This window comes from Plectrocnemia conspersa, unplaced genomic scaffold, assembly GCF_051122295.1.
Source record: "Plectrocnemia conspersa isolate PC_06_02 unplaced genomic scaffold, ASM5112229v1 ptg000009l, whole genome shotgun sequence".
NCBI lineage: Eukaryota > Metazoa > Arthropoda > Insecta > Trichoptera > Polycentropodidae > Plectrocnemia > Plectrocnemia conspersa.
In genome coordinates, this window is record NW_028277173.1 from 20,017,951 (window position 1) to 20,040,643 (window position 22,693).

Genomic DNA, 22,693 nt, shown 5'->3' on the forward strand with positions numbered 1-22,693 from the left:
GACAAGTCTAATGGTACCTATTAGTTCCCAGTTCTTATGTCATGTAAGAGGCGGATCATTTTTTATGATAGGGATGGCTGGCGAATGGAAAACAAAAACAGGTATCGCAAACACGAAATTCTTATTACTGTTTGTACATTTTTATCTTGACTCAGACATATTTTTACCCAAATAATCCACGAAATATGCTTCACTTAACGTATATTTAATAATAAATGTTAGCAATGAGTGAGTTGCAATAATTATATTTGAATAAAAATGTGTATTTAAAAAGTCTATGCATTTTTTTTATTGAAAAATAATGCAATGGTATTTTTTTTGTAACCAGCTTAAGATAAATTGTAATAGACAATTTAATTAAAATAATACTAATTAAAATGTGTTGTTGGATGTTTTTTGGTATCAAACTTAATTTATCTTTTTCATTTTTCAAGTTCATAAATATGAAAATATAATCTTTTTTCAATGTTGTAACAACACAATATTATAGTTTTTAATACCTTACATCATTGAGATTAACCAAAAAAAAATTAAAATTAAAAAAAATGCATTTCAAAGACTTAAAAAAATCATTTCTATAAAATTGTTTGGAACTTAAAAGACTATGCAGTATTTACGTATTTTTTATTCAATAATATTGTATTCCGGTATTTTTGCAATCCTTAAATACACCTATTTATATATATGGCTTTTAGTATTAATTAGTGTAGCGTGAACTCTACCTTAAGGTGATAATTTATTTAATACTTTGCTTACACTACTTATATTATACAAAGCTTAAAGTTTTACCAATAAATGTTGTTGAATAATTTTTTTAAAAATTCAATGATAATTTTAATGACTTTTAATCACTATCAAAAATCACATTAAGAAATTGTGTTACACTCAAATATATTTAGAGTTGATTTACAGCATTTGTAGAACGTGTATCCCTCACTTATTCACTACTGTTATTTACTTATGTAGCAATAAAAAAAGCATTTTTCAGTAATTTTCCAAATAATCTTTCTTTGTTCCCATGAACGCTTCTCGCAATTATGGCATTACCATACCGCTCTGACACGGCCAACTACATTTTATAATACGCTTCACGTTTCGTCTTGTGTTTGTGTATTATATTATACGTGGTCATGGCCGTCGGATGATCCGAAAAGTACTCAATATTTCTCACGCGCCGCCTCTGGTCGTGTAATATACATATTTCAATAGCTTTCTTCGGCCATTGGGCGTTAATTTCATGACCACTTTTGAACCATGTTTAATGTATCGAGGTGTACCTAGAGCCGGTACTCGAAAACACACACATGCTCACACTGCCTCATTTTACTTTAACCGAATTTTACTGAATCGATCTATCGAGTACAGTCGATCGAAAAGTTTGATTCGGAAACCGTTCACCTGATCTTTATCATTTACAAGGGTAATTAACGAAGACTGATTAATAGCATGACTTAATTTGCATCTGGTACGTGAATTAAAGTATTAAAAGAGAATGCACAAAAATTTTTTTTAGATGCGTTTCTAAAATTTATTGCAATCATGTATTAATTAATATTTAAATATTAGCGAAAGTTTATTAAATTAATTTTAAAATTATGTAAAAGTATGAAAAATGTTAATTTAAATTCTAAAATTTATAAACTTAATTAAAATAACATGGAAAATTTTAATATATGGCTTGCATGCATTTAATACTATTTTGCTTTTAAATTAAATCATCAATAGGGAGATGCTTACATGTGGCAACTAATGATAATCACCGTATACTTTTAAATAAATCGCTATTAAGTGTGATAATAGTGATGTAATAAACTAATAGCTGCACATCACAAAGCTGTAAAAAATTATCAAATCTAATAGATACTTAATACATCACAATAATATGTAATTTGTAATGAAAATACTACTTAATTTTTAATTTTTAAAGTAATAATTATAAACACAACACTCAATTTTACATGTTATTGAATGCAGACCATTAATCGAATTTAATACAAAAAAAAAATATATCTAATTAATAAGATGATATTGAAAAATTAACATACTGCTTTTAATATTATTTAATTACAATGTGTAATATTACATATTATTTAATTATCTTATTGTTCTGCAAGCAAAAAATAGACCATTATTGAATACATCAAATTAATTTACACAATATTTTACTTTTAAGCTATAATAATTAAATTATGAACCATTATCAATATAAATTTAAATATAAATATTTTATTGCTATATTATATTTATTTTACATAGGTATTAAAATATATTATAGATGTTTAATTCATAAGTGATTTATTTTAAATAAATTATATATTTTTTAATATGTAAAAATCAACTATAAATTTAACGCAATTAAGTTTGTAAATATAAATTGTGTTGATTTATGATTTAAAGTAAACATAAAGTATGTATTTAAAATGCTTATATGCAGTTCATTTTATAGAAGTTATATAATATAATATATGTATAAATTAGATGCATTATAAATTCAGATCAATTAATTCAATAAAGGGTATTACAGTACAATAAAAAATAAAATATATATTCAGTATTAATTTTTAATAGTATATAAGTATACATTTATGTCACGATACGTATTTTACTTAAAAATATAAGAGAAAATTTTAAAACTGCATATCGCTAAAAATGCTTTAATATAATATGTTTGCATGTTTTTTAATATCTTAATTCTTACAAATTTCTCTCTGAAAAAGTTTTGTCAAAAGTGTATAAATTTTCTTTGTTAACTGATAATGTGCAATGGTGTGTGGTATATTAAAACTTTTATATAATTTACAATCTGTAAAAATCACATTGCTTAATTTAATAAATATTTTAAATACATTGTGAACACTTTTTTATTTAAATATAATTTTTTTCTAACAAATTCACTATGAGATCATATTTATGATTTGCACAATATTTTATCAATCACCATGTTTGTTTATATTGATGTGAATTTATCACATGTTTTCAAATTTACACTGATCTAATGCAATTTAAAAGCGCATCGCCCATTAGCAAACAGATTAGCTGAATCTTTTCAGATGACACATTCACGACGCGAACACCTTTTTCGAAAGCGCGCGTGTGCTATGGCAGATGAATGCAAAAGACATCAAAATCAGGGTCACACAACACTGAAAGATGTCCGTAAATCGATAATTCAGGTAATTGTCGGGTTGTGCTTAATCGCTTCTGGCTGCCCGCGTCCGCGGCGACGTCCATTGACTACAATAATACACACATCCCGGCGTGTACGGTGACCACCACCTTTGCTGGAGAAGAAGAAGAGCGCCGACTCTTGTTGGTCACCATCCGGTAAGAGTCACGTGTGTAGTGCCCCTCCTCGCCGAAGTCGGAGCCCCAATAAAACCCGGCCCGGGTCTCATCATCGTCACAGTCGACTCAAATTCGTCAAAGACAACAGTCAAAGAAGCGCGTCCTCTGGAGCAATCATGAAGTGTTTGGGATTAGTTCTGGTGGTGGCCACCGTTGTGGCGTCCATGCCCACGGAGAACACGGACGGTGTTGTGTCCTCGGCCTTGAACTTCGTCAAGGATTGTGGCGAAAGTGACATCTCCTTATGCTTCAAGGTTTGTCTGATCCCGAAATATAGAGTGAAATAGTTATAAATAAATCTAATATTATTCAATATTCCAGGAAAGAGCCCTTCGCTTCGTAGATGGACTCAACGGTAACATCGACATCGCTGAAGGAATCTCTCTAGTCTCATCCCCAGATCAATCGGTCCGCGGAGCCAGAGCCTTAAAAGACGAACCCTTATCCGAAGATGTCAACGTCAGGGAGAACCAAGTCGAAGGACTCTTGGTCGACCGCGTCGCCAGGTTCCTCGAAGGACACACTCTCCAATTCAAAGTACCGAAAGACTCCATCGATGAGATGAAGAGATCCATGGAAGAAGGTAATAAAAATCTCACTTTCAATCATTGCATAAAACCTTCACTCTCGCGGTTAAAAAACCTTTTTATTTGAACTTTTTCGACCGACATAACCGCGGCGCGCAAAAAAGAACGACATTGTTACGAGCGTTACATAAAATAGGCTCCTCGTTTAAATCGCGCTGATTAACCTACATCTCAGGTTCAAAGTCGCGACGCGGAAAAAAGTGGCTTAGAAAATTGTCACCAGGACTTTCTAAACAACTTTTTTTATTGACCATTTAAAGAACTCGTCGACCAATTACGCCCAGGTTGAATGAATGGATAATTGTGGTCAGCGGATAAGTGGGTCAGAAGGGTTCAGAAACCGGTTTTTTTCTATACGCACTTAACAGTAATCTTTGATCAGAGTTAAGGTCATGGGTGTTTGTTCGTGACCCGAAAAAAAGCTGCCACGTAACATATGCGCGCTTTCTCCCCTTTGTTAATCAAAATTAAAAAAAACCGTTTGTTATCTTACCCGTAACGATAATTAAAACACGAGAGCATGATTTGGAAAGTTTTTTTTATTATTATTTTGTTGCTGTGTGTGCAGTGCCTTACGGCTCTCACGCCTTCCGGATCTTTTGTAGGTCAAGGGAAAGTGCTTAACATCTCTCGCGAAGCATATGGTAGTAACTCTGCCGGTTTATGTTGAGACTTTCGAGGATAATTTATGCGCACGCGTGAGCTTTTTTTTAAGGTCATTTAACCGCTAAGTCGAAATCAAGATCGCGATTGAATGTCAATAAGAGTTTCGACACCGTTTGATCGGTTGTAGAGAAACGCATTCATGAATATATTATACAATTTTCGAATCAGCAGCAATGAGTCGATCGGTAGTTCCGACACACAAACGCGAACAATTAGCCTTAATCCGCGAGCTTTTCTCTATTGAATGAGCTTTATTGTTAACTGCTAATTGCCGCAAAACGCCGACAAAAGCATTTTTTTGTCTTAATGACATCAGTGGGTCATCGGTGTCCGAGTGTTGAAACCTTGTACTTGAACGTTTCGTCACGCGTGAGCAAGTTCAGTTGGTTATTTACAACCTTGTTTGACCTACAAAGAGACCACATGCCTCCGATGCACACTTCTCGAATCCAAACGAATAAATCTACTGACACCAATTAACATTCTATCGATGCGTATATAAACAACACACATGAACAGTTATTCATTATCAAAATTTAATAATATTCAAAAACCGTTAGTAGTACATCTTTCTAGATAATAAGGAAACCAGTTCTAATCGCGCCGATTTTTTGTTCTCTCAACAGGTCGCAAGAAGAAGAAGAAGCTCCTCCTCCCCCTTTTGCTCCTCTTGAAGTTGAAGGCTGCTGCCCTCATCCCATTGTTGCTCGGATTCCTCGCTTTAGTCGCTTTCAAGGCTTTGATCATCGGTAAACTCGCCCTCCTCATCTCCGGTATCATCGGATTCAAGAAACTGCTCGACTCCAAGAACGGAGGTTCAAGCTACGAAGTCGTGTCTCATCCCCATTACGCCGAGGAACACCATGGCGGTGCTGCCCACGGATGGGGAAGGTCAGCCCAGGAATTGGCTTATGGAGCACAGAAACAGGAATAATCAGCCAAAAAATCAATCCCAAACACACCGACCAGTCTTTTAATTTTAAACCATCGAGTATATCTAGTTTAATACTGCGCGATCTTCGATCGATCCGAGAAGATCCGCGAGTATTATTGAGTATGTCATATTAAAAAACCGATCCTCACACGAAAATTAGAACGACTAGAGCCGCGTATAGTGTAGTGTCTTAGTACACGCAAAAAATCAATTATTTATTATTCGCAATTATTTATAGTAATTTATTGAATTGTTTGTTGTTTTAAAATATAATATTTATAATTTAAAAGTAAACGTATTTTCACGTAACTTAATTTAATAATTTATATAAAAAACGGTTATTCAACTCATTCGTAGTATTTGACGCGACGTTATCTTACAAATATAATACAAAGTGTGACTTCAGACGGTTTCATCATAGACTTGACTGATTTTATTTTTATTTTATTTTATTTTATTTGTTACTTCTTGTGTTCTTTTTTATCCCACGATCTTGTGTAAATACTTCGCCTCTTCACGATCTTACTTCACGTCTCTAGCAATTAATATTTTTTGATACTCATCTATCAATAGATCTTCGTGTTTTTTTTATATATATATATATATTTTCTAGTTAAGGCTGTATAATTTATTTCGTGCCTACATGCATACCTGTTAATTTATTTTACGTTAACCAAATGTACCTTTTGTATATAATATTTTATAGTTTTGTTTTTTAAGTGTCTCTATTTTTTTATGTTTATTTTTGTTTGTTTTTATTATTTGTTATGTTTTTTATTTAGTTTTTTTTTATATACAAAACTTTTGACGACAGTTTGTAATGAAAACCCGAAACCCGAACAGACAATACATACGATTGATAGAATAAAAGAAAATAAAAAAATATATATCGTTTATCAATCACATTAACATTCCTAATACACACACAATTGGGTTATGTACACCCACATTATTGACTATAAATAACAAATGGAAAATTACCGAGTCACGGACGTGGCTGTCAATCTTGATGGCACAGTAATCAAAGACGAAGAGAAATGGTCAACGATGACTGTAAGAAACGCTTTTGATCGTTCCGATCAATTGGGATGTGAATGATGAGCTGGATACCGTTTAATACACCTCTCGGGCATATGGTGTACCAATTTAAAAAAATAATCACACATATGTAGGACATAATCAATTTCAATACCATTCAGCATAAAACCGAACTTTTTCTGCGATCACATAAAATATATTAATACATATCTAAATAATTAAGAACAATTCAGGTTTGTGTAGTGTCCGCTCATCGATATCTATTGCAGTTAATTTAACTGGCGAAGAAGAAAAATGTTTTAAGTGGCTAATTTAACTGCTGTATTGACAAATAAATTATCGTTTCCATGGTTGGTATGTAGAAAATATGTAAAATTTTGAGACACACCCACGATCTTTGCTTACCGGGTCAGATAGTCACACCTATTGACCCAATATCAGGACACTTGAACAAAAATGCTTAATTCTAAGACCAGCTGTTCTTAAATATATGGCTTTGTTCGATACGTAATGTAAAGTTTTCAATAAACTAGGAGTAGTGAGTAAAAAATACAGAACAAAAAGAGCTTTTCACCGGGGATGTTAACTCCTTGCTGATAATGATCGAGTACATGTGAAAGTGGAGGGATTCGTTCAAGCCGGATGTTCAGATTTCTCTTTTCATCGAGTTGTACTGATGAATTTCATATTCTCTTCAAGTGTTTAAATTGTGTAAAAATAAATAAAAGTATAGCTAAATTAAATAAGGCTCTTACATGATCTTTGAAACAATAGATATGTTTGCTTCTCAATAAATAAAGTTTTGCTTAAATTTTAATAAACAATATTTATTTAAATAATAAAATAAGTAAATTTATATACAAAAAAAAATGTAAATTGCAAAATAAAATATACATGTGTTGGTAAAAAAATATTTATTAAATATACACTATATATATCACTAATATATAAATTTAGCATTTTTTATAATAAAAACATTTTTTTAGTAAAATAAAAGTTAAAAAAAATATTAGAGAACGGCAACAAAATATTTTTTTACTAAAAATTTCACTTTTTTTTTTTTACAAAAAGCGTAATTACGATTTTAAATATAAATTTTAGTATTTAATAAATTATGAATGCAAAATGAATAGTAAAAGTGTTTAAGAAACTATAAATTTCATGGTGTTTCAAAAAAATATCAACAAATCTAATTATAAAATCAGCGATAATTAAAAAACAAGATTAAAACAATTTGATGTGAATTTATTTAAGAAAAATTACAAAATCAAATTTAAAATTATATTTGTATACATGTTGATAAAACAACGCATCAAAAATATACACTTTATAAATTATTACCAATAAAAAATATTTTGAAAATCAATTAAAACAAAAAACGTAAAACAGCAACATAACTTGTATTTAGCTTAATCAAGTCTAAAAAAGAAAACCATAAAATTCACAATATTAAAAAAACAATATTGTACAATTTCTAAGCCAAATTTTATAGAGTATATTTATTTGTTATTAAAATAATTCAGTTACAATTATTTGAACTAGAAATAATACAATTTTCTACAAAAAAACTTTTCACTAAATATTTTTTTTAATTAAAGTCAATCTTAATCTGCAGATCTGTTAATTGGATATTTTAGGATTTCTATACTAGAAGAATTATATATTATATTATAAAATAAGTATTATTAATTTCAATGCCATCTTTGGAAATATTTCAAACATGAAACAGTCTGGTAATATTGATAAAACTATAAAAGAAAATGTTTCTTAAGAGAGCAGAAGATTTCGCTGTATTTTTATTATTCACCTATTTTAATATTGAATTCTATATATATTTTTTTCAGTATAATTAATATATTATATAAATTAAATATATATTCCTACCATTCGGTATATTTCAACATGAATATTTATATTTATAAATTAGAGTATATTTATTTTTCATCTTGAAATTTGATATATTAATATTAACAATTTCAACTGCGTCTCTAGACTCAAAATAAATTGTTTCAAGTCTTACAAAATAAAAATCTTTCTTAAGAAATTTCTAATAAAAATAACAATCCTTCTTTATTAATATTATAAATACCTATATATATTCGTATTCAAGAGATATTTTAAAATAAGCCTTAATATTTGGTTGATTTATCGTATTTTATAAATATGTTTATACACATAATTTTTTTATTTAATTTTATAAATATTCGAGTAGAAATCTGTTCTTTAATAAAAATGTAATTTCTACTTGTCTTTAAAAATACTGTCTCATCATAACACACAACTTTATTATTACAATCTTACCGTCAAGGCACAAGAGCACAACAAGACGAAAGGAAATCACAAATTTTCCTTTCCGTTCTACACCTTTTGTTTCTTGGTCACATTGACTCATCCGATTGTGCATGGTCGAATGAATGACTTTCACTCGAATTCATATATTTTTTTCTTCTTCTGATAATAATGAAAAGGTCTACCGTAACAGATGACTTCAATGCCATTGTCGTGCTATTATTTCAATTATTCACAACATAATATTTACGTTTAATGGGCCGCAAGAAGCGCTGCTTCATATTAAAACTTGCATCGATGATTTATTGTATAAAAATACTGTAATAAAAATCAGACCAAAAACCATAAACGCAATAAACGCGAGATGCTCACATTGCGTTTTATTTTTTGTTTAAGTTTACATTAGAAAGTTTAAGATTAAGCTAACTCACTCGTTTGCAATTGCATAATTTACCTAAACAAAGCAGAGCTATGCAATTGAAGGTGAGAATTTCGTATTCAATAAGATAATATCTTTTCGTCTCTTTGTTAATTCAATAATGATTCACTTCCTGGCTTATGTATTTTACTAGATTAATTGCACTTATATATAATAATTAGCAATGAGAACGAATATATTAACTATAGCTCAATCTAAATATATAAGTAATATGAATTTAAAACAATTTATAAGATTTTGTTAAAAATCCCTTCGTTTTAAATTATAAATAAATAGTACTAATATATGTTAGTAATTCATAATTAAATTTATCAACCCAAAAGCTCAAAAAAAGACGATAAAAATAATTTAGTTGTGTTTATTTTAAACGAAAATTTCGTAAACCTTTAATGTTGCTGAAATTTTATAAAAGCTAAATTATAATTACTATATAAAAAATAAAAAAAATATTCAGATAAATATAATGTACTAAACAAGTAGAGCTTTTGAAATATTTTAATAACAGCAAAATAGACCAAGGACATAAGTCTATGACTAAGATTTGAAAGATCTGGGTTCGAATCCCTAATGGGCACTAATGTTTTTTAATTTTTATTATTTATGGAAAAACGGATTAAAGATAATTATATGAAGATAATTTTTATTTATTATTAGATATGCGGTCTCTTTAAAATTTCCTTATATCACGGATGAATATTAAGATTATTAATTTAAAAAAATAGAGTTAGATGAAATCCATTGATGTTACTCCGTTGTGTCGCATTGGGCTAGCACAATCTTAGTCAAAAATAAATCCAACACTTGTTTGATCGTGCATAAAGATTCTTTCTAATGTGAAAATATATGTATTGGATTCTGAAGATACTAAGGCAAGTTAAGTATCTGAAAAATGCAGAATAATGAAAAATTCAAAATGCTTTAAGAATGTCAATCGGGAAAATATCGAGAAGTGGTTTAATAAAAAAAATATATGTACATAAGTATTATATTTAATATTTAGATTTATTATTTTCTAATACTATTCCGCAGAGTGATTACATCTGTTACTTTTAGTTATTGCTTAAAAATGTAATTATTCTTATATTTAAGCTGTTCAGAATTAATGTGGGAATTTGTAGGTACTTGGCACACTGTTATGTTATATATTATTAGCATTAATTATAGATTTTGCTAATTATATTATATAAGTTTTTTTATATACATTGTTATTAAATAAATAATATTATTATCTATCTAATAAATTATTTGTATCATTTAATATTTTATATTGACATAGAAATAATTCAACATTTATTAGAAATATCTTAATTAATATAATGAATTTATTGGTTATATCTCGGTTCGGGAAAACAATCACTACTGCAAAATTGAATGTCAGTTTCGCCAAAATCAAATTTCGATCTACCATTGTTCCTACAGTTAAAAAATATATGCGTGTGAAACAAAAAGTTTCTTGATCTCACTTTCTTTGATGAAACAAAGGGAAGTTCACTGGATCATGACTGAGAGAATTTTATATATAGACGGTGAAAATTTGCAAACGGAGACTACTGCGAAAAAAGTCGTAGACCCCGACACATCCCAGTTGAAGTGACAAAGTTCAAAATTATTTAAAGTGCTTTTTTATCGTGTTAAAATGGGTAGCAGGCAATCGAACAGATCGAATTGCTTTAGCATAATTTTCATCGTCATGTTTCTAATATCTTTCACGAGACCCGTGCAATTACCCGGTGAACCTTCGAAGCAAACAATATCGAAATCAAGCAACATCAACGTGTGCCTCAAACCTGACCCCTCTAGACCCTCAAATGACTTGCTGACTTGCCTGGGTCATCAAATGCTACAGAAATTGCAAGACCTAGAAGAGAAAGATGATTTTATGCTGACCGACGGCGTTAATATGAAGCGAGATGAAAGCGGACCTCGAGACATAAGCAATTTCTTAGATAAAGATCCTATGGATTTCAGGTTATTTTTTATATATTCTTATATTTTATAAAAATATATTACATATTTTTAAAATTATATGTCAATTAGAGCTATATTGGAAGGCGCTAGTACTTTAATGCAGAGAAGATCAATGCAATGGGATATGAGTTTTATACAACCTGGTTTAAATTTGAGGGTTGGTCCGACTTTGACAGGAAATGGTGTTCTAGAGTTTGTTTTAGATCCGAAAATAAGGGACACTAGAGATTATGAGGTTCATGAACCAAGTACTGGTAAATATTATATTATATAAAAATAACAAAATATATATTATACGTGGAGTGGGTTAATTGTCAGGGTAGTTATTAGCTGGTTATTTGTATGGGGGATTATTTGTACGGGGGTTTAATGTCCAGGGGGTATTTGAAGTGATACTTCTACACCATATTTTGACTAAGAAGTACAATAAAATGAATAATATAAAATGTTCAGTTAATTATGAATAAGAAAACCATCCGTCATCACTGATTGATTTAAGAGCAGCTTTAAATATTTTTGGGTTTAAAACTGCTCTTAAGGAAACAGTTACTATTGCTTTTTACTTTCTGAAACTCTACATAATTTTTTATGACTTTAGAATAAATAAATTCGTTATTTAGTTAAACAAACGCATTAAAGTTAAAATTGATATTAAGAAATATTAAAATTGTAAAATATTATTTCAGCTATCTTTGATTTCTGAATATTTATTGTATATATAAAACATTTAATAATTCTGCTTCGATAATTACATATATATGTCTAATGATTCTAAGATAAAAAGGTAATCGTTTCTGTGAATTTATATTCCATGAAGTTAATAACTATTTTTTTTCATATACCAATTTTCAGCACGGTTAATTACAAGGCAATTGCTAGTGCCGTTCCTATTGGGATTTAAATTTCAACTGGCCACACTTTTACCTCTTCTCTTTGGGTTCATGGTGATATTAAGTAAAAAAGCATTGATCCTTGCCAAAGTGGCTGTTATAGCTTCCACTTTCTTCGGTTATAATTCATTGTTCGGAGGAGGACAAGGATACGGACATGGATATGGACATTATGGAGGACAGGGTAAATATAATTTCAAACAAATACGATGCATCTATAAACATAAACTGATATGAAAAATATTTTCAGGTTTATCCGCGTATGGAAACCGTTACAGTGATCACTTGTTCAAAAATAACGATCCTCGTGCCGAACAGTTTAACAACGAAGGAATTGATCCTTATTTCGTATCATCCAGTAATGTTCATAGTCAGAATAATTACAATACTGGTCCAGCCCAGACTCCTGATGATCTACGAGACAGATTGGAAAGGCTTTTTGCAGCTAAACATGGACAAGATAAACCTTTCAACGGAAGGAACTTTGCATGGAATCAATAAATTTTATTTACATATGTTTTATACGAGTGATATAAGTATAATTTGCCATAGGTTACGTGTATTATTTGCATTTATTGTATTTTAAAATGTGATTTTCGTTGTGTTTAATTATTTCTAAATAAAATATCGTTTATATACATTAAAAAAAAATGAAATAAATATACTTTATTACGCTTATGCTACGTATTTAGATTCTACATATATACAATCATAATTTTAATTACAAATTATATAGTAAAATATGTAATAATTTGCTCTATTATGTATATAGTATAAGTGTTAAAAGTCGATGACTACTACCTAGAGCACCTGGGTTTAAATCCAATATAGATCGTTGTGTTTTTCAATTTTTATCGTGTCTATATTTCCAGTTGATCATCAGAGATGGTATTTTAATAAATTTTCCTAATCTCACGAAATAAAATAAAATCAATATAGATCATGCATAGTGACACCTATTAATTGTAAACTAAATTATTAGTTTATATTTATTAAAATTAATGTCACTCATATACAAGCTGGATTCTCACTATTTACTTAGTATTTAATGATTAGGTTAACCTGTTGTAACGCATTAAGGTAACGCTTGTCTTGTTATTATAGTCGATTCAGAATAAATAAATATTTATATTGATTCACAATTTTTAAAATAAGTTACCATGCTTATTAAAATACAGTAGATTTTTGTTGCGTTTAAAAGATTAAAAATAAATACACACACAATTATTATTTTATTAGGATTTTAGTTACTTAAGGTCTTAGATTACCAAAGCAAAAATAATGGTTACTTGAGTAGTTGAATAAAATCGCTTTATGCCATTTAAATACTTTCGTTCTCTATTAAAGTTTTCTAAAACAGCAAGCTAAATTATGATCATCTGGCAAAGACCCACCCTTTCTTATACAGTGGTGTAAAAAAATCAGTGATTGTGAAATATTTAAAAATATTCGTACAATTTTTTTAACCAAAATTGTCTCAATGAAAATTCTGTTTTTTTTAAATAAAAGAGAATTAAAAAATGGAAATTCTCGGAAAATATTTTATGACAAAAAACATTGCAGTTTGACCAATGCTTTTAGAAATATTTAAATAAAATTTATTTGTAAGTATTTAAATTCTTTACTTTTCCAGATTTTTTCTATTATTGTATATTTGATTGTTTTTGTTTTATAATGCACCTCTATACATATTATACATATAAAAATCTAGCAAAAAAAGTATAAAATTATTTTAGTGCTTTTTGTAGTTTATCTTTTAAACCCAATTTAAATAATTTTATACATATAGCAATCTACGACAAATTTATAAAGAAATGTATATAAAGTTATCAAGTTTTTTAAGCAGACAGTAAAAATAAAATTGCTGAATAAGATACTGATTTAATAAAAATATATTTAATTATTATTATTTAAGAAATATTAATTTTTATTTTATAAAACACAGCATATGTAAGTACATACATATGTATATATATATTTTATTTTAAAGCAATAAATGTAGAGACATCTACTTCGAATGGTTAAAATTAGTTTCTTTTACAAATTCTATTAATCTAAAATTCTCTGCTATTTTTTATATAATTTAGTGAAAAAAATATATTTTTGTATGTCAGATGTTACTATTATAAAACTAAAATTTAATATAAATATTTTTTGCAATTCAAAATAATTATTTTACAAACACCAGACTGTATATAAAAAAGATGTAAATAATTACCATTTTCGTAAAAAAGTAAGACTAGTGCGTATAAATGATATGATCAGAGTAATTAGCACGGAAATTGCAATAAAAAATTTTTTTCACAGAAAATCTGTTCCTAATAATAGTATTTTTATTCAGACAATTTACATCGTACTGAAAAAAATCTATCACGCTTTCTTTTAATATTGATTATATTATATATAGCAGACAAATTTTCAGCCCATTGTTTCGGTAGATATCAAACAGACAACAACCCAAGAAAAAAATACAGATAGATCAAATATATTACATACATTTTTTATATAGAAAAACAGTAAAGATTTTTTTTTCCGGTTGGGTAACTCACGTACCAAAAATGGAAATGTGTAATAAATTGAATGTGCAGACATGACTGTTATTATCTCTCTCAATTATTTTTTACAGTAGGATTATTTGTACCAAAATTATAACAATATTAACACATTATGTTGTACAGCCTTTTTTGATAATATATAAATTTTATTTGGGAAAATATATGTATGTATAAATATATTACTGCCTACTAACAAACATATAAATATGATAATTATTAATCATAATATAATTTTAAAATTTATATTAATCAAAAATAAAATCTATAGTTTCATTGATCATTTAGCTCATTGTAGTTATTTTTAAGTGATTTAATTTTACATAAAATTCATGTTTATTTATGAGCTATATAGATTTATACGAGTTATAATTAAGTATCATAATTGTTCACGCACCCATCTGCCGATTTGTAAATCAAAACCACAATCTTTTCCGATCGTGCCATGAGATGAAAGTTAAAAGTCGCGAGTCAATGTTCCACTCTATAAAGCTAAAAAAACAGTCGTCATTTACTTTATGAATAATACAATTAGCCGACCATCTACCTGCTATGTATGTATGTGGAACTCTGAATTTTAACAACATAGCATTAACCCGTTAAAAACTCTAATTAAAAGTCTCATAAGATTTTTTTTGGAGGATACGCTTCGTCGTGTGTGAAGATTTGACTATAAAGCTTTAACTTTCCCAAATTTCGTCGTAGTTTTGTAACGATCGTCGAAAAAAAAGCATCTCTAATCAAAAACATAATAATTGACGAGATGAAGTTCGCTATTGTTTACATTTTTGTTGGATTGGTGTTTAATCAGGCGCTATCTTCTGAAGTTAGTCCATTTGAAGATGTTGTTGATACTATGGCGCAATGTTTGAGGCAAGAAGAAAAAATGGATTGCATGAAGAGGAAGATCATCAATAAATTAAACGAAGGATTAATCAGCAATGAAGCGATTGAAATCAGCGATTTGATTTCAATCAAACGAGATCCAAAAGTTACTGAAAAAGCTCCAGAGAATAGCGGAAGATCTATAGATGAAGCAAAAGGCTCTGCTTTAGACCAGATGCTGTTGAACAGACTCAACACCTACTTCAAATCAATGGTTCTTCAATTCAAATTCAATCAATCGCCTGATGAAGGTAAGTTAATAATTTAATTATATTATTTTCGTGTATTTAAAACCATTATATTTTGATTACAGGTAGAAGAAGAAAGCACAAATTCAATAACTACTTAATGTACGGCGCTTTCGGAGTCGCTAGTATTTTGACTCAACTATTCATGGGAAAGTTAGCTCTGGTCGCCGGTACCGCTCTTCTAATCTCGAAAATTTCGTTGATGATCGCTTTTATTGTACGTCAATTACATGGAATAACTGATCGAGTTGTAGAAATTCACTAAAAATTGATTTATTTTTTTCTAGGCCGGAATCAAAAAGTTGATTAGTGGTGGAAACTCAGAACACGTCGTTTATACAGATCATGGAGGCTGGCACAGATCCGGCGCTGTAACTAGCGAACTTCCCTACAGAGGATATGGAAAGATGAAGAATATCGAAGATATACCGTCTCAGCTGGAATATGCATTTTACCCTAGTTTGAAAAACGACTTAGAAATACATTAGACTGATATGTACGTAAATATATTAGATGTTAGCAGTAAAGAGAACATCATGGTTTTATCAGTACGTGAAATATTTTTAATTGTTTATGAAAAGATAATTTATTTTGTGAGAAATAAATTATTAATAACAATTTTAAAATATGTCTCTTGCGTTAATGTGAAACATTTGTTATAGAAATGTATTATAAATTATTTATTTAATGGAGATTATTTATTTAAAAATAAATAGATGAGAAATAAAAATGTTTTAATTAAATTTAGGGCTTATATATATAGTATATATTAATAAACCTAATAATTAATTAAAAATCATTTATAAAAATATATAAATGCTGGGCTAGATTGCTGGAAATATTATACAGCAATTACTCTGTGAGTTAAATTTTAAACTGAAATTTTTGGATATTTGAGGACCTAAAAAATATATATTTATTAGTACATTTTTCGTTCTAATATGTAATAAAAATAACTTAAAAGGTACTAATAAATATATTTCATAAGTTTTCCAACAGTTAAAAATTTCATGGATACGTTTAAAAAAAATATTGTATACTGTGACTGAATTCCCAACCACTCATGGACCGTCAGTTTTACCTTTTCGTCGGACTTAAATCACTTTCGACTCATTGCGAGTATGTGAACTGAATACAATCATCCATTTTGTAGATATAAAGAAAATGCAGGACATTACAAATATCTTTAGAAGTAATATTTTTTTTTATCTGATGCTACTACCAGATTTTTATTTAGGAATGTTTCGACTACTTCTAATACCGTTTTAGTCCATTCGTAAAGACATTTGTATATTTTAATTTAATTTATTTATTACGAAACTAACCAATATAAATTGACAGGTTCACCCAATTCGTCATGATGACCTAAAATTATACGTCAACTTAAACATACATTTCCTTACAGACAAACACGCACCTATTTTTTTTAAATGTACATTAAATGTTTAACCTTATCAATAAATATTTTCAAAAATAAAACTTAAAAAGACGTGCACCACCCTAAAATATAGTACCCTAAAATATAGTGCCGAAAATATCTTTGTGTTTGGCATGCTCGTCGAGAAGCTGGATGGCTTGTGTAATGGGAGTGTTCTCAAGCGCTGACGTTTTGGCCGCGACGGGCAAGAATAAGGGACGAGATCACTACTCTAAGGCACACTTATGGAACATACGATACGCCAAGAATTCAACAAATCAAATTCTAACGTTCCTTGCATAAGACACTACACAATTATTCAATGATTACTCTTCAACAACATTACGTACTATGCTTTGCTGGGATTAACCGTACTTAACAGTACGCAAATCTTCAATTAATTACATCGCGCGCGTAATGAGAGCTGAGAATTCTCGACGCCCTATCCCAAAATTTGGCAATATGCGTAAACAATCTCTATTCCTGCTTTAACATTACTCTAAAACCGTCGACGAAAGTATTTCGGCTTTGAAAAGTTCTGCCCAAACAGTAAATAAATTCCATAGGGCAAAGATATCTGAAAAATGTAAGAATCTGACACTTAGTAATGCTGAAAAATAGCTGGAAGTTGTTTGACTACTTTCATAGTTACTCTTGGTGTGTTTGAAAAGACCAGAAATCTGTATTTGTGCAAAAATTCCTTAACACTCTCAGATCTTTAACATATAATAAATATTCTAAATTCTCAATTCATACATGATGCCGTTGATAAAGAAAAAAAAAACAGGAGAACAAATTTGGAACCCTGTGGTACTCCAGAATGAGTGAAAACTCTTAAAAATAAGTTTATGTTTATTGCTTTATAAAAGTTATTAATTTTAGAATTAAGGAACTTTGTTACCGCCTTTAAAATATTGAAACGAGCGGACAAAAACCACGTTTTTGGTCAAATAGCGTCCTTCTAAAAAGATTCTGTATATAAATTGTAACAACATATATTAAACAAGAAGCTAATATTTTAATGCCATAATGTAGTGGTCTTCAAATTATTTTTATCGCATACCTCAAAGACAATACAATTTTGTGGGCATCCCCAAATATCATATACACATAAAATTTTGCTAAAATATTTTGTGTCGCCGCACTATTCTACAAATATCATTCATATAATCAAGTAATTGTCGGTTGGCATACCCCCAAATATCAACTCGTGTAACTCTAATGCATCATGAAGTTGAATTTTTATTTGTCGATAAATAACAATGTATTTTACATATTCACTAAAAAAACTTAGTGTAGTACCAATATCAACGCTTTGTGTTGCATGCTTGATTCGTACTGTTTTTGTATAAAATTGAGCAGTGTTTTGATTTTTGTATCACATTTCTTATAATTTTAAATACCTTATTTATAAAAAAATAGTAAAAGACAGATTTATATTTTAAATAATTTAAGAAGTAAAATAAATTAATATTACAAAAAATTATAAGCGTAATAAATTATAGTGTTTATTAAAATATTTATGTTTACTCTCTCTATCGTGCAAATATTTTATTCAATGTAAAATTATTTATAAGATTTATATCTTATGCGTGTAATTAAAAGCATATAAAATTATACAAAATCTAAAAACTTTTTTTACTCGATCTAAACTAATATTAAATACTATGATGTACATTTTTTTTTTAATACATAAATATATTGTTTTAGGAATTTTTTTAGGAATACTTACCATTTATGTGCACAGATATGAACAATAAAAATAATTTTCTTTTCAAAATTAAAGGAATTACTAGAGCGTTTAGTGAGAATATGCTAAAGACTAGAAATTGTTAATTATGGTTTATTAAAATATTATAAATGAATATATTATTATATTAATTAAAATCAGCGATTATTAAACATTGCTTTTACTTAGCATAAATTATTGAATAAAATTTTGAGATATGACTATGATAATTAATTAATAGGTAACTAAAAATAAAATTGCGTAAAAATCTTTTTATTTATATTTATTATAAAGCATTTTTAAGATATATTTTATTAATTTTTAAAACTAAATTTCTTTCTATTAAATATTTTTCTTTCAATGATTTGTTTTAAAAATGTTTCTGGTTTCTGAAAGTGTATATAATGAAAGAAATCGAGTTAATTTCGGTTATAGGCCTTTATTAGAAATGTTTAACATGACAATAAATACATTTATTCATCGTTCACAAATTAGAGAAAATTAATAAGCATCATATATGCAGAGCGTGTTTAGAAATTACTGTCATGCATGGCATGAACAATTTTCGCGGTCTGGTAAAGCGGAAAAAATTTACGCACACCAATTGCTTTATGTGTCATTGGGCGTGACACACTTACTATTAAAGGTACATATGTAACTACTGAGCCGGCATTACTTGACATATGACATATCGGCTTTTGATACAATAAATATATATATAAATAAAATAAATTAATACATACATACAAATATTCTTAACATGAGGCAAACCTATTATACAAATTACGCCCTTAAAATTACAATAATTAATAAGTCTTTCGAGAGGAGTCACACGAATGTTTGTAAAAAGGTACCCTTTTATAACAACTAATGTGAGTAATTATATAAACTTAAAACATATATTGCACGTCGTTGATTTAATTTTTTCCTAACGTTTTGGTATGCTAAATAAATAATAATAAATAAACTAAAATTGGACAAATTTAAATATAATACATTACAAATAAATATTAACGTTCTAAATTAATAAATAATTTTTCAATAAATATGCAATCAATTTACCGTGTCGTATCGCATTTTAGTCGCCTAATCGTGATCATTTAAATTGAATCTACACATAACATCGCAAGATATACTTTAACATTATAAAATTTTAATATGTACATAGAAAATATGATTAAATGTTCAAATATACCGTGCTATGAGTTGGTTTATCATGAGAGGTATTTAACTCCTTGGTACTTGAGCTCTGAAGGCACGCTCTTGGGCTACCATGTTATCTTCGAGGCTTCTGCGGTAGTGTCCTCCGGCTCCGCTGGTTTCGTAGTCTCCGCCTCCGAAGTGGGACGATGAATAAGTGTGACTTTGGGATACTTGTGGGTGCTTGACGATTTCATAGGTTGTCTTTTCATGAGCTTCTCCTCCGGAAACGAGCTTCTTGAGTCCGATGATGGCGCTGAGGACGAGTGCGATCTTACCGATCAACAAGGCTTTACCGGCGATCATGGCGATGGCTTGGAAGGCCATGGCTACAAATCCTCCCTTGATGGCGATGGCAGTTAGGATAGGTCCGATGTATTTCTTCATCTTGCCGCGTCCTTCTTCGATCATCCTGCTGATGCTCTCGCCATCTCCGGATTGTCCCAACATGTTAGCGACAGACATAGACACTTCATGAGTATCTAAGAATCGAGCAGTCTTCTCAGCTAAAGCCTCGTCCAAATCTTGAGAAGTCATGGTCTTGATTTGATCGTCGGTTAAAATAATAGAGTTGAAAGCTCTGGCGTCGTCAATGTCCTTTCTCTTGACTACGGTGATTCCATCTACGACAGGGATGTTTTGCAATTTTATCGCTCTATCGGTGATCTTAACTGCTTGCTCTTTGAGGCATCGGAAGATCTCCTCGGAGTTTTCGCAATAGTTGTAGATCTTGCGGATCATCCTGAAGCCTGAGTTCGATTGCTCCTGGTGAGCTAAGGCACCGACGACGCACAAGGATACGAGGAGCACACACTTCATGGTGAACATGTTGATTGCTGGTGTTTGTTTGTGTGGTTTGCTGTGCTGTGCGAGCTGTTGTGTGCTCCGATCTCAGATGCGATCTGTTTTATTGTTTGAGACGTTGTGTGGCTGAATTGATATGAACGGCGGCATTTATCCAATTTCTCTCAGGAGGAACTTGACCATAAATGTTTTAGAGCGTGCGATTGCTGCATTAAGCAGCAAGCGCGCGTGATACCAAGTGGTCATACATAATTTGTTGGAGAGCATGAAAAAAAATGGGATTCCGAGCGCTGCCCATCACGCTTGCTTGAGCACTCTCGATCTATTAGATAACCACGTGAAGAATACGGATTAACTCTTAATAACTAGGTCTATAATTTGCGCCTAGAAACACACATATTATTTTTCTATATTATAGACAATCGATAAGTATGATTGATTTTGGCTGATGTGGAAGCCAACATATTAATAAAGCAATTTTGATCTATGATTTTTAAGATCATGTAAAAAATATGTGTTCTTAATTATATATAAAAAAATAATATATAAAATTTATCGTTGGTAATATTTTAAATTAAAAAAATACTAAATACAGTCAATACAAGTTTGATTTCAGTACTTTTTGTCAGAACAGGAAGCAATCTATCAAAACCATCACTTAACTTATAAATAATTATCAAAAAATATAGTTTAAATATACTAAACATATATATATATATATAATCAGGCGTTATATTAAAAAAAGAAGTAGGTTTTAAATGTGTTAACTTTAAGGTAAACATGTCAAAGCTAAAATTTTTATACCATTTTTTTTATTATTATGGCAAAATTAGATTATTTAAAAAATCGGTTTTAGGAGAATAATTTTATTAGTTTTATTATAAAAATAAATTAATTCAAGCAAATCTAGTTAAAGTTACATGTATTGTAAAAAATAATTATTTGAACGTTTTTACTAAATATACATTTAACCAAAAATGTCAATCTACTATACTTTTTATAAAAAATATAAAATATAATACACATATTATTATTAAAATATTTTAATAGTAGCTGTAAGTATGAGATGTATGCATAGATTTATTAAGTAAGTAAATCTGTTTGACTTATCTAAATATTTTTAAATATAAATGTACTGTAGTTAAATGATTATTTTTAAGGCAGTCAAATATTTTTATATGTATGATACAATGTTTTTTTCTAGGAGTATATGTTAAAAAACAAATCAGAGAGCTGTTTTATTCATTATAAAGCTGTTCGTGTTGAATCGACAATAAAATATTTGTTTATTAATTTTATATAAAATCCTTTAAATAATAAAAGTAAAATAGTGTAAATTTAATAAAAAGTTACTCTTATAGTTTTGTAGTTACATTTGATTAAAAGCAGCAGTCAAAACTTTGCTGATAATTTAATAAAAAGTTAGTGACTATATGTATTTATTGTCTAGTCATATTTTAATAATGTTACTGACCATATCTTTTAACAGTTACTAACAAGTTATTTAATCATGTAATAACACTATTACTGAACTTTAAATTGCATACTTCTGAACCACCCATTTTATTAATAATCTGATCATTTCATAAAAAATAAAATCAAATCGAGTTTTTTTGAGTTTAATAGCAAATCGAGTTTATTTTTCATATTGCAGTTAAATTTACAGGTACTAGTCGACTTACGGTAGTAGTAAACGTATTAA

General features: G+C 29.1%; 4 protein-coding genes across 4 annotated transcripts; 3 read left to right on the forward strand and 1 right to left on the reverse strand.

The window, feature by feature from the left end:
* The first annotated feature begins 3,270 nt into the window (after positions 1–3,270).
* Positions 3,271–5,826, forward strand: LOC148232176 (uncharacterized). The gene is made up of 3 exons (XM_088191515.1): positions 3,271–3,599; positions 3,667–3,928; positions 5,225–5,826. Exons 1-3 carry the CDS (start codon positions 3,462–3,464, stop codon positions 5,530–5,532), a joined length of 708 nt encoding a protein of 235 aa, XP_088047641.1. The 5' UTR covers positions 3,271–3,461; the 3' UTR covers positions 5,533–5,826.
* Positions 5,827–10,840: 5,014 nt separating this feature from the next.
* On the forward strand, positions 10,841–12,834 carry Osi10a (Osiris 10a). The gene is made up of 4 exons (XM_088192478.1): positions 10,841–11,266; positions 11,336–11,520; positions 12,119–12,340; positions 12,407–12,834. Exons 1-4 carry the CDS (start codon positions 10,935–10,937, stop codon positions 12,655–12,657), a joined length of 990 nt encoding a protein of 329 aa, XP_088048604.1. The 5' UTR covers positions 10,841–10,934; the 3' UTR covers positions 12,658–12,834.
* Positions 12,835–15,412: 2,578 nt separating this feature from the next.
* Positions 15,413–16,571, forward strand: Osi10b (DUF1676 domain-containing protein Osi10b). Its single transcript, XM_088193200.1, has 3 exons — positions 15,413–15,844; positions 15,907–16,058; positions 16,129–16,571. The coding sequence occupies exons 1-3, from the start codon at positions 15,472–15,474 to the stop codon at positions 16,327–16,329; spliced, it is 726 nt and encodes a 241-aa protein (XP_088049326.1). The 5' UTR covers positions 15,413–15,471; the 3' UTR covers positions 16,330–16,571.
* Positions 16,572–19,885: 3,314 nt separating this feature from the next.
* Positions 19,886–21,109, reverse strand: LOC148232179 (uncharacterized). Its single transcript, XM_088192117.1, has one exon. It carries the CDS (start codon positions 21,013–21,015, stop codon positions 20,215–20,217), a length of 801 nt encoding a protein of 266 aa, XP_088048243.1. The 5' UTR covers positions 21,016–21,109; the 3' UTR covers positions 19,886–20,214.
* Positions 21,110–22,693: the final 1,584 nt, after the last annotated feature.

What these genes read in the sequence shown, in the direction of transcription:
- LOC148232176 (XM_088191515.1), top strand. Translation starts at nt 3,462, where the DNA reads ATGAAGTGTTTGGGATTAGTTCTGGTGGTGGCCACCGTTGTGGCGTCC. An exon ending in ACATCTCCTTATGCTTCAAG is followed by an intron (nt 3,600 to 3,666) that starts GTTTGTCTGATC and finishes TCAATATTCCAG; the next exon opens with GAAAGAGCCCTTCGCTTCGT. An exon ending in GAAGAGATCCATGGAAGAAG is followed by an intron (nt 3,929 to 5,224) that starts GTAATAAAAATC and finishes TTCTCTCAACAG; the next exon opens with GTCGCAAGAAGAAGAAGAAG.
- Osi10a (XM_088192478.1), top strand. Translation starts at nt 10,935, where the DNA reads ATGGGTAGCAGGCAATCGAACAGATCGAATTGCTTTAGCATAATTTTC. An exon ending in AAAGATCCTATGGATTTCAG is followed by an intron (nt 11,267 to 11,335) that starts GTTATTTTTTAT and finishes TATGTCAATTAG; the next exon opens with AGCTATATTGGAAGGCGCTA. An exon ending in GGTTCATGAACCAAGTACTG is followed by an intron (nt 11,521 to 12,118) that starts GTAAATATTATA and finishes ACCAATTTTCAG; the next exon opens with CACGGTTAATTACAAGGCAA.
- Osi10b (XM_088193200.1), top strand. Translation starts at nt 15,472, where the DNA reads ATGAAGTTCGCTATTGTTTACATTTTTGTTGGATTGGTGTTTAATCAG. An exon ending in CAATCAATCGCCTGATGAAG is followed by an intron (nt 15,845 to 15,906) that starts GTAAGTTAATAA and finishes TTTTGATTACAG; the next exon opens with GTAGAAGAAGAAAGCACAAA. An exon ending in CGTTGATGATCGCTTTTATT is followed by an intron (nt 16,059 to 16,128) that starts GTACGTCAATTA and finishes ATTTTTTTCTAG; the next exon opens with GCCGGAATCAAAAAGTTGAT.
- LOC148232179 (XM_088192117.1), bottom strand. Translation starts at nt 21,015, where the DNA reads ATGTTCACCATGAAGTGTGTGCTCCTCGTATCCTTGTGCGTCGTCGGT.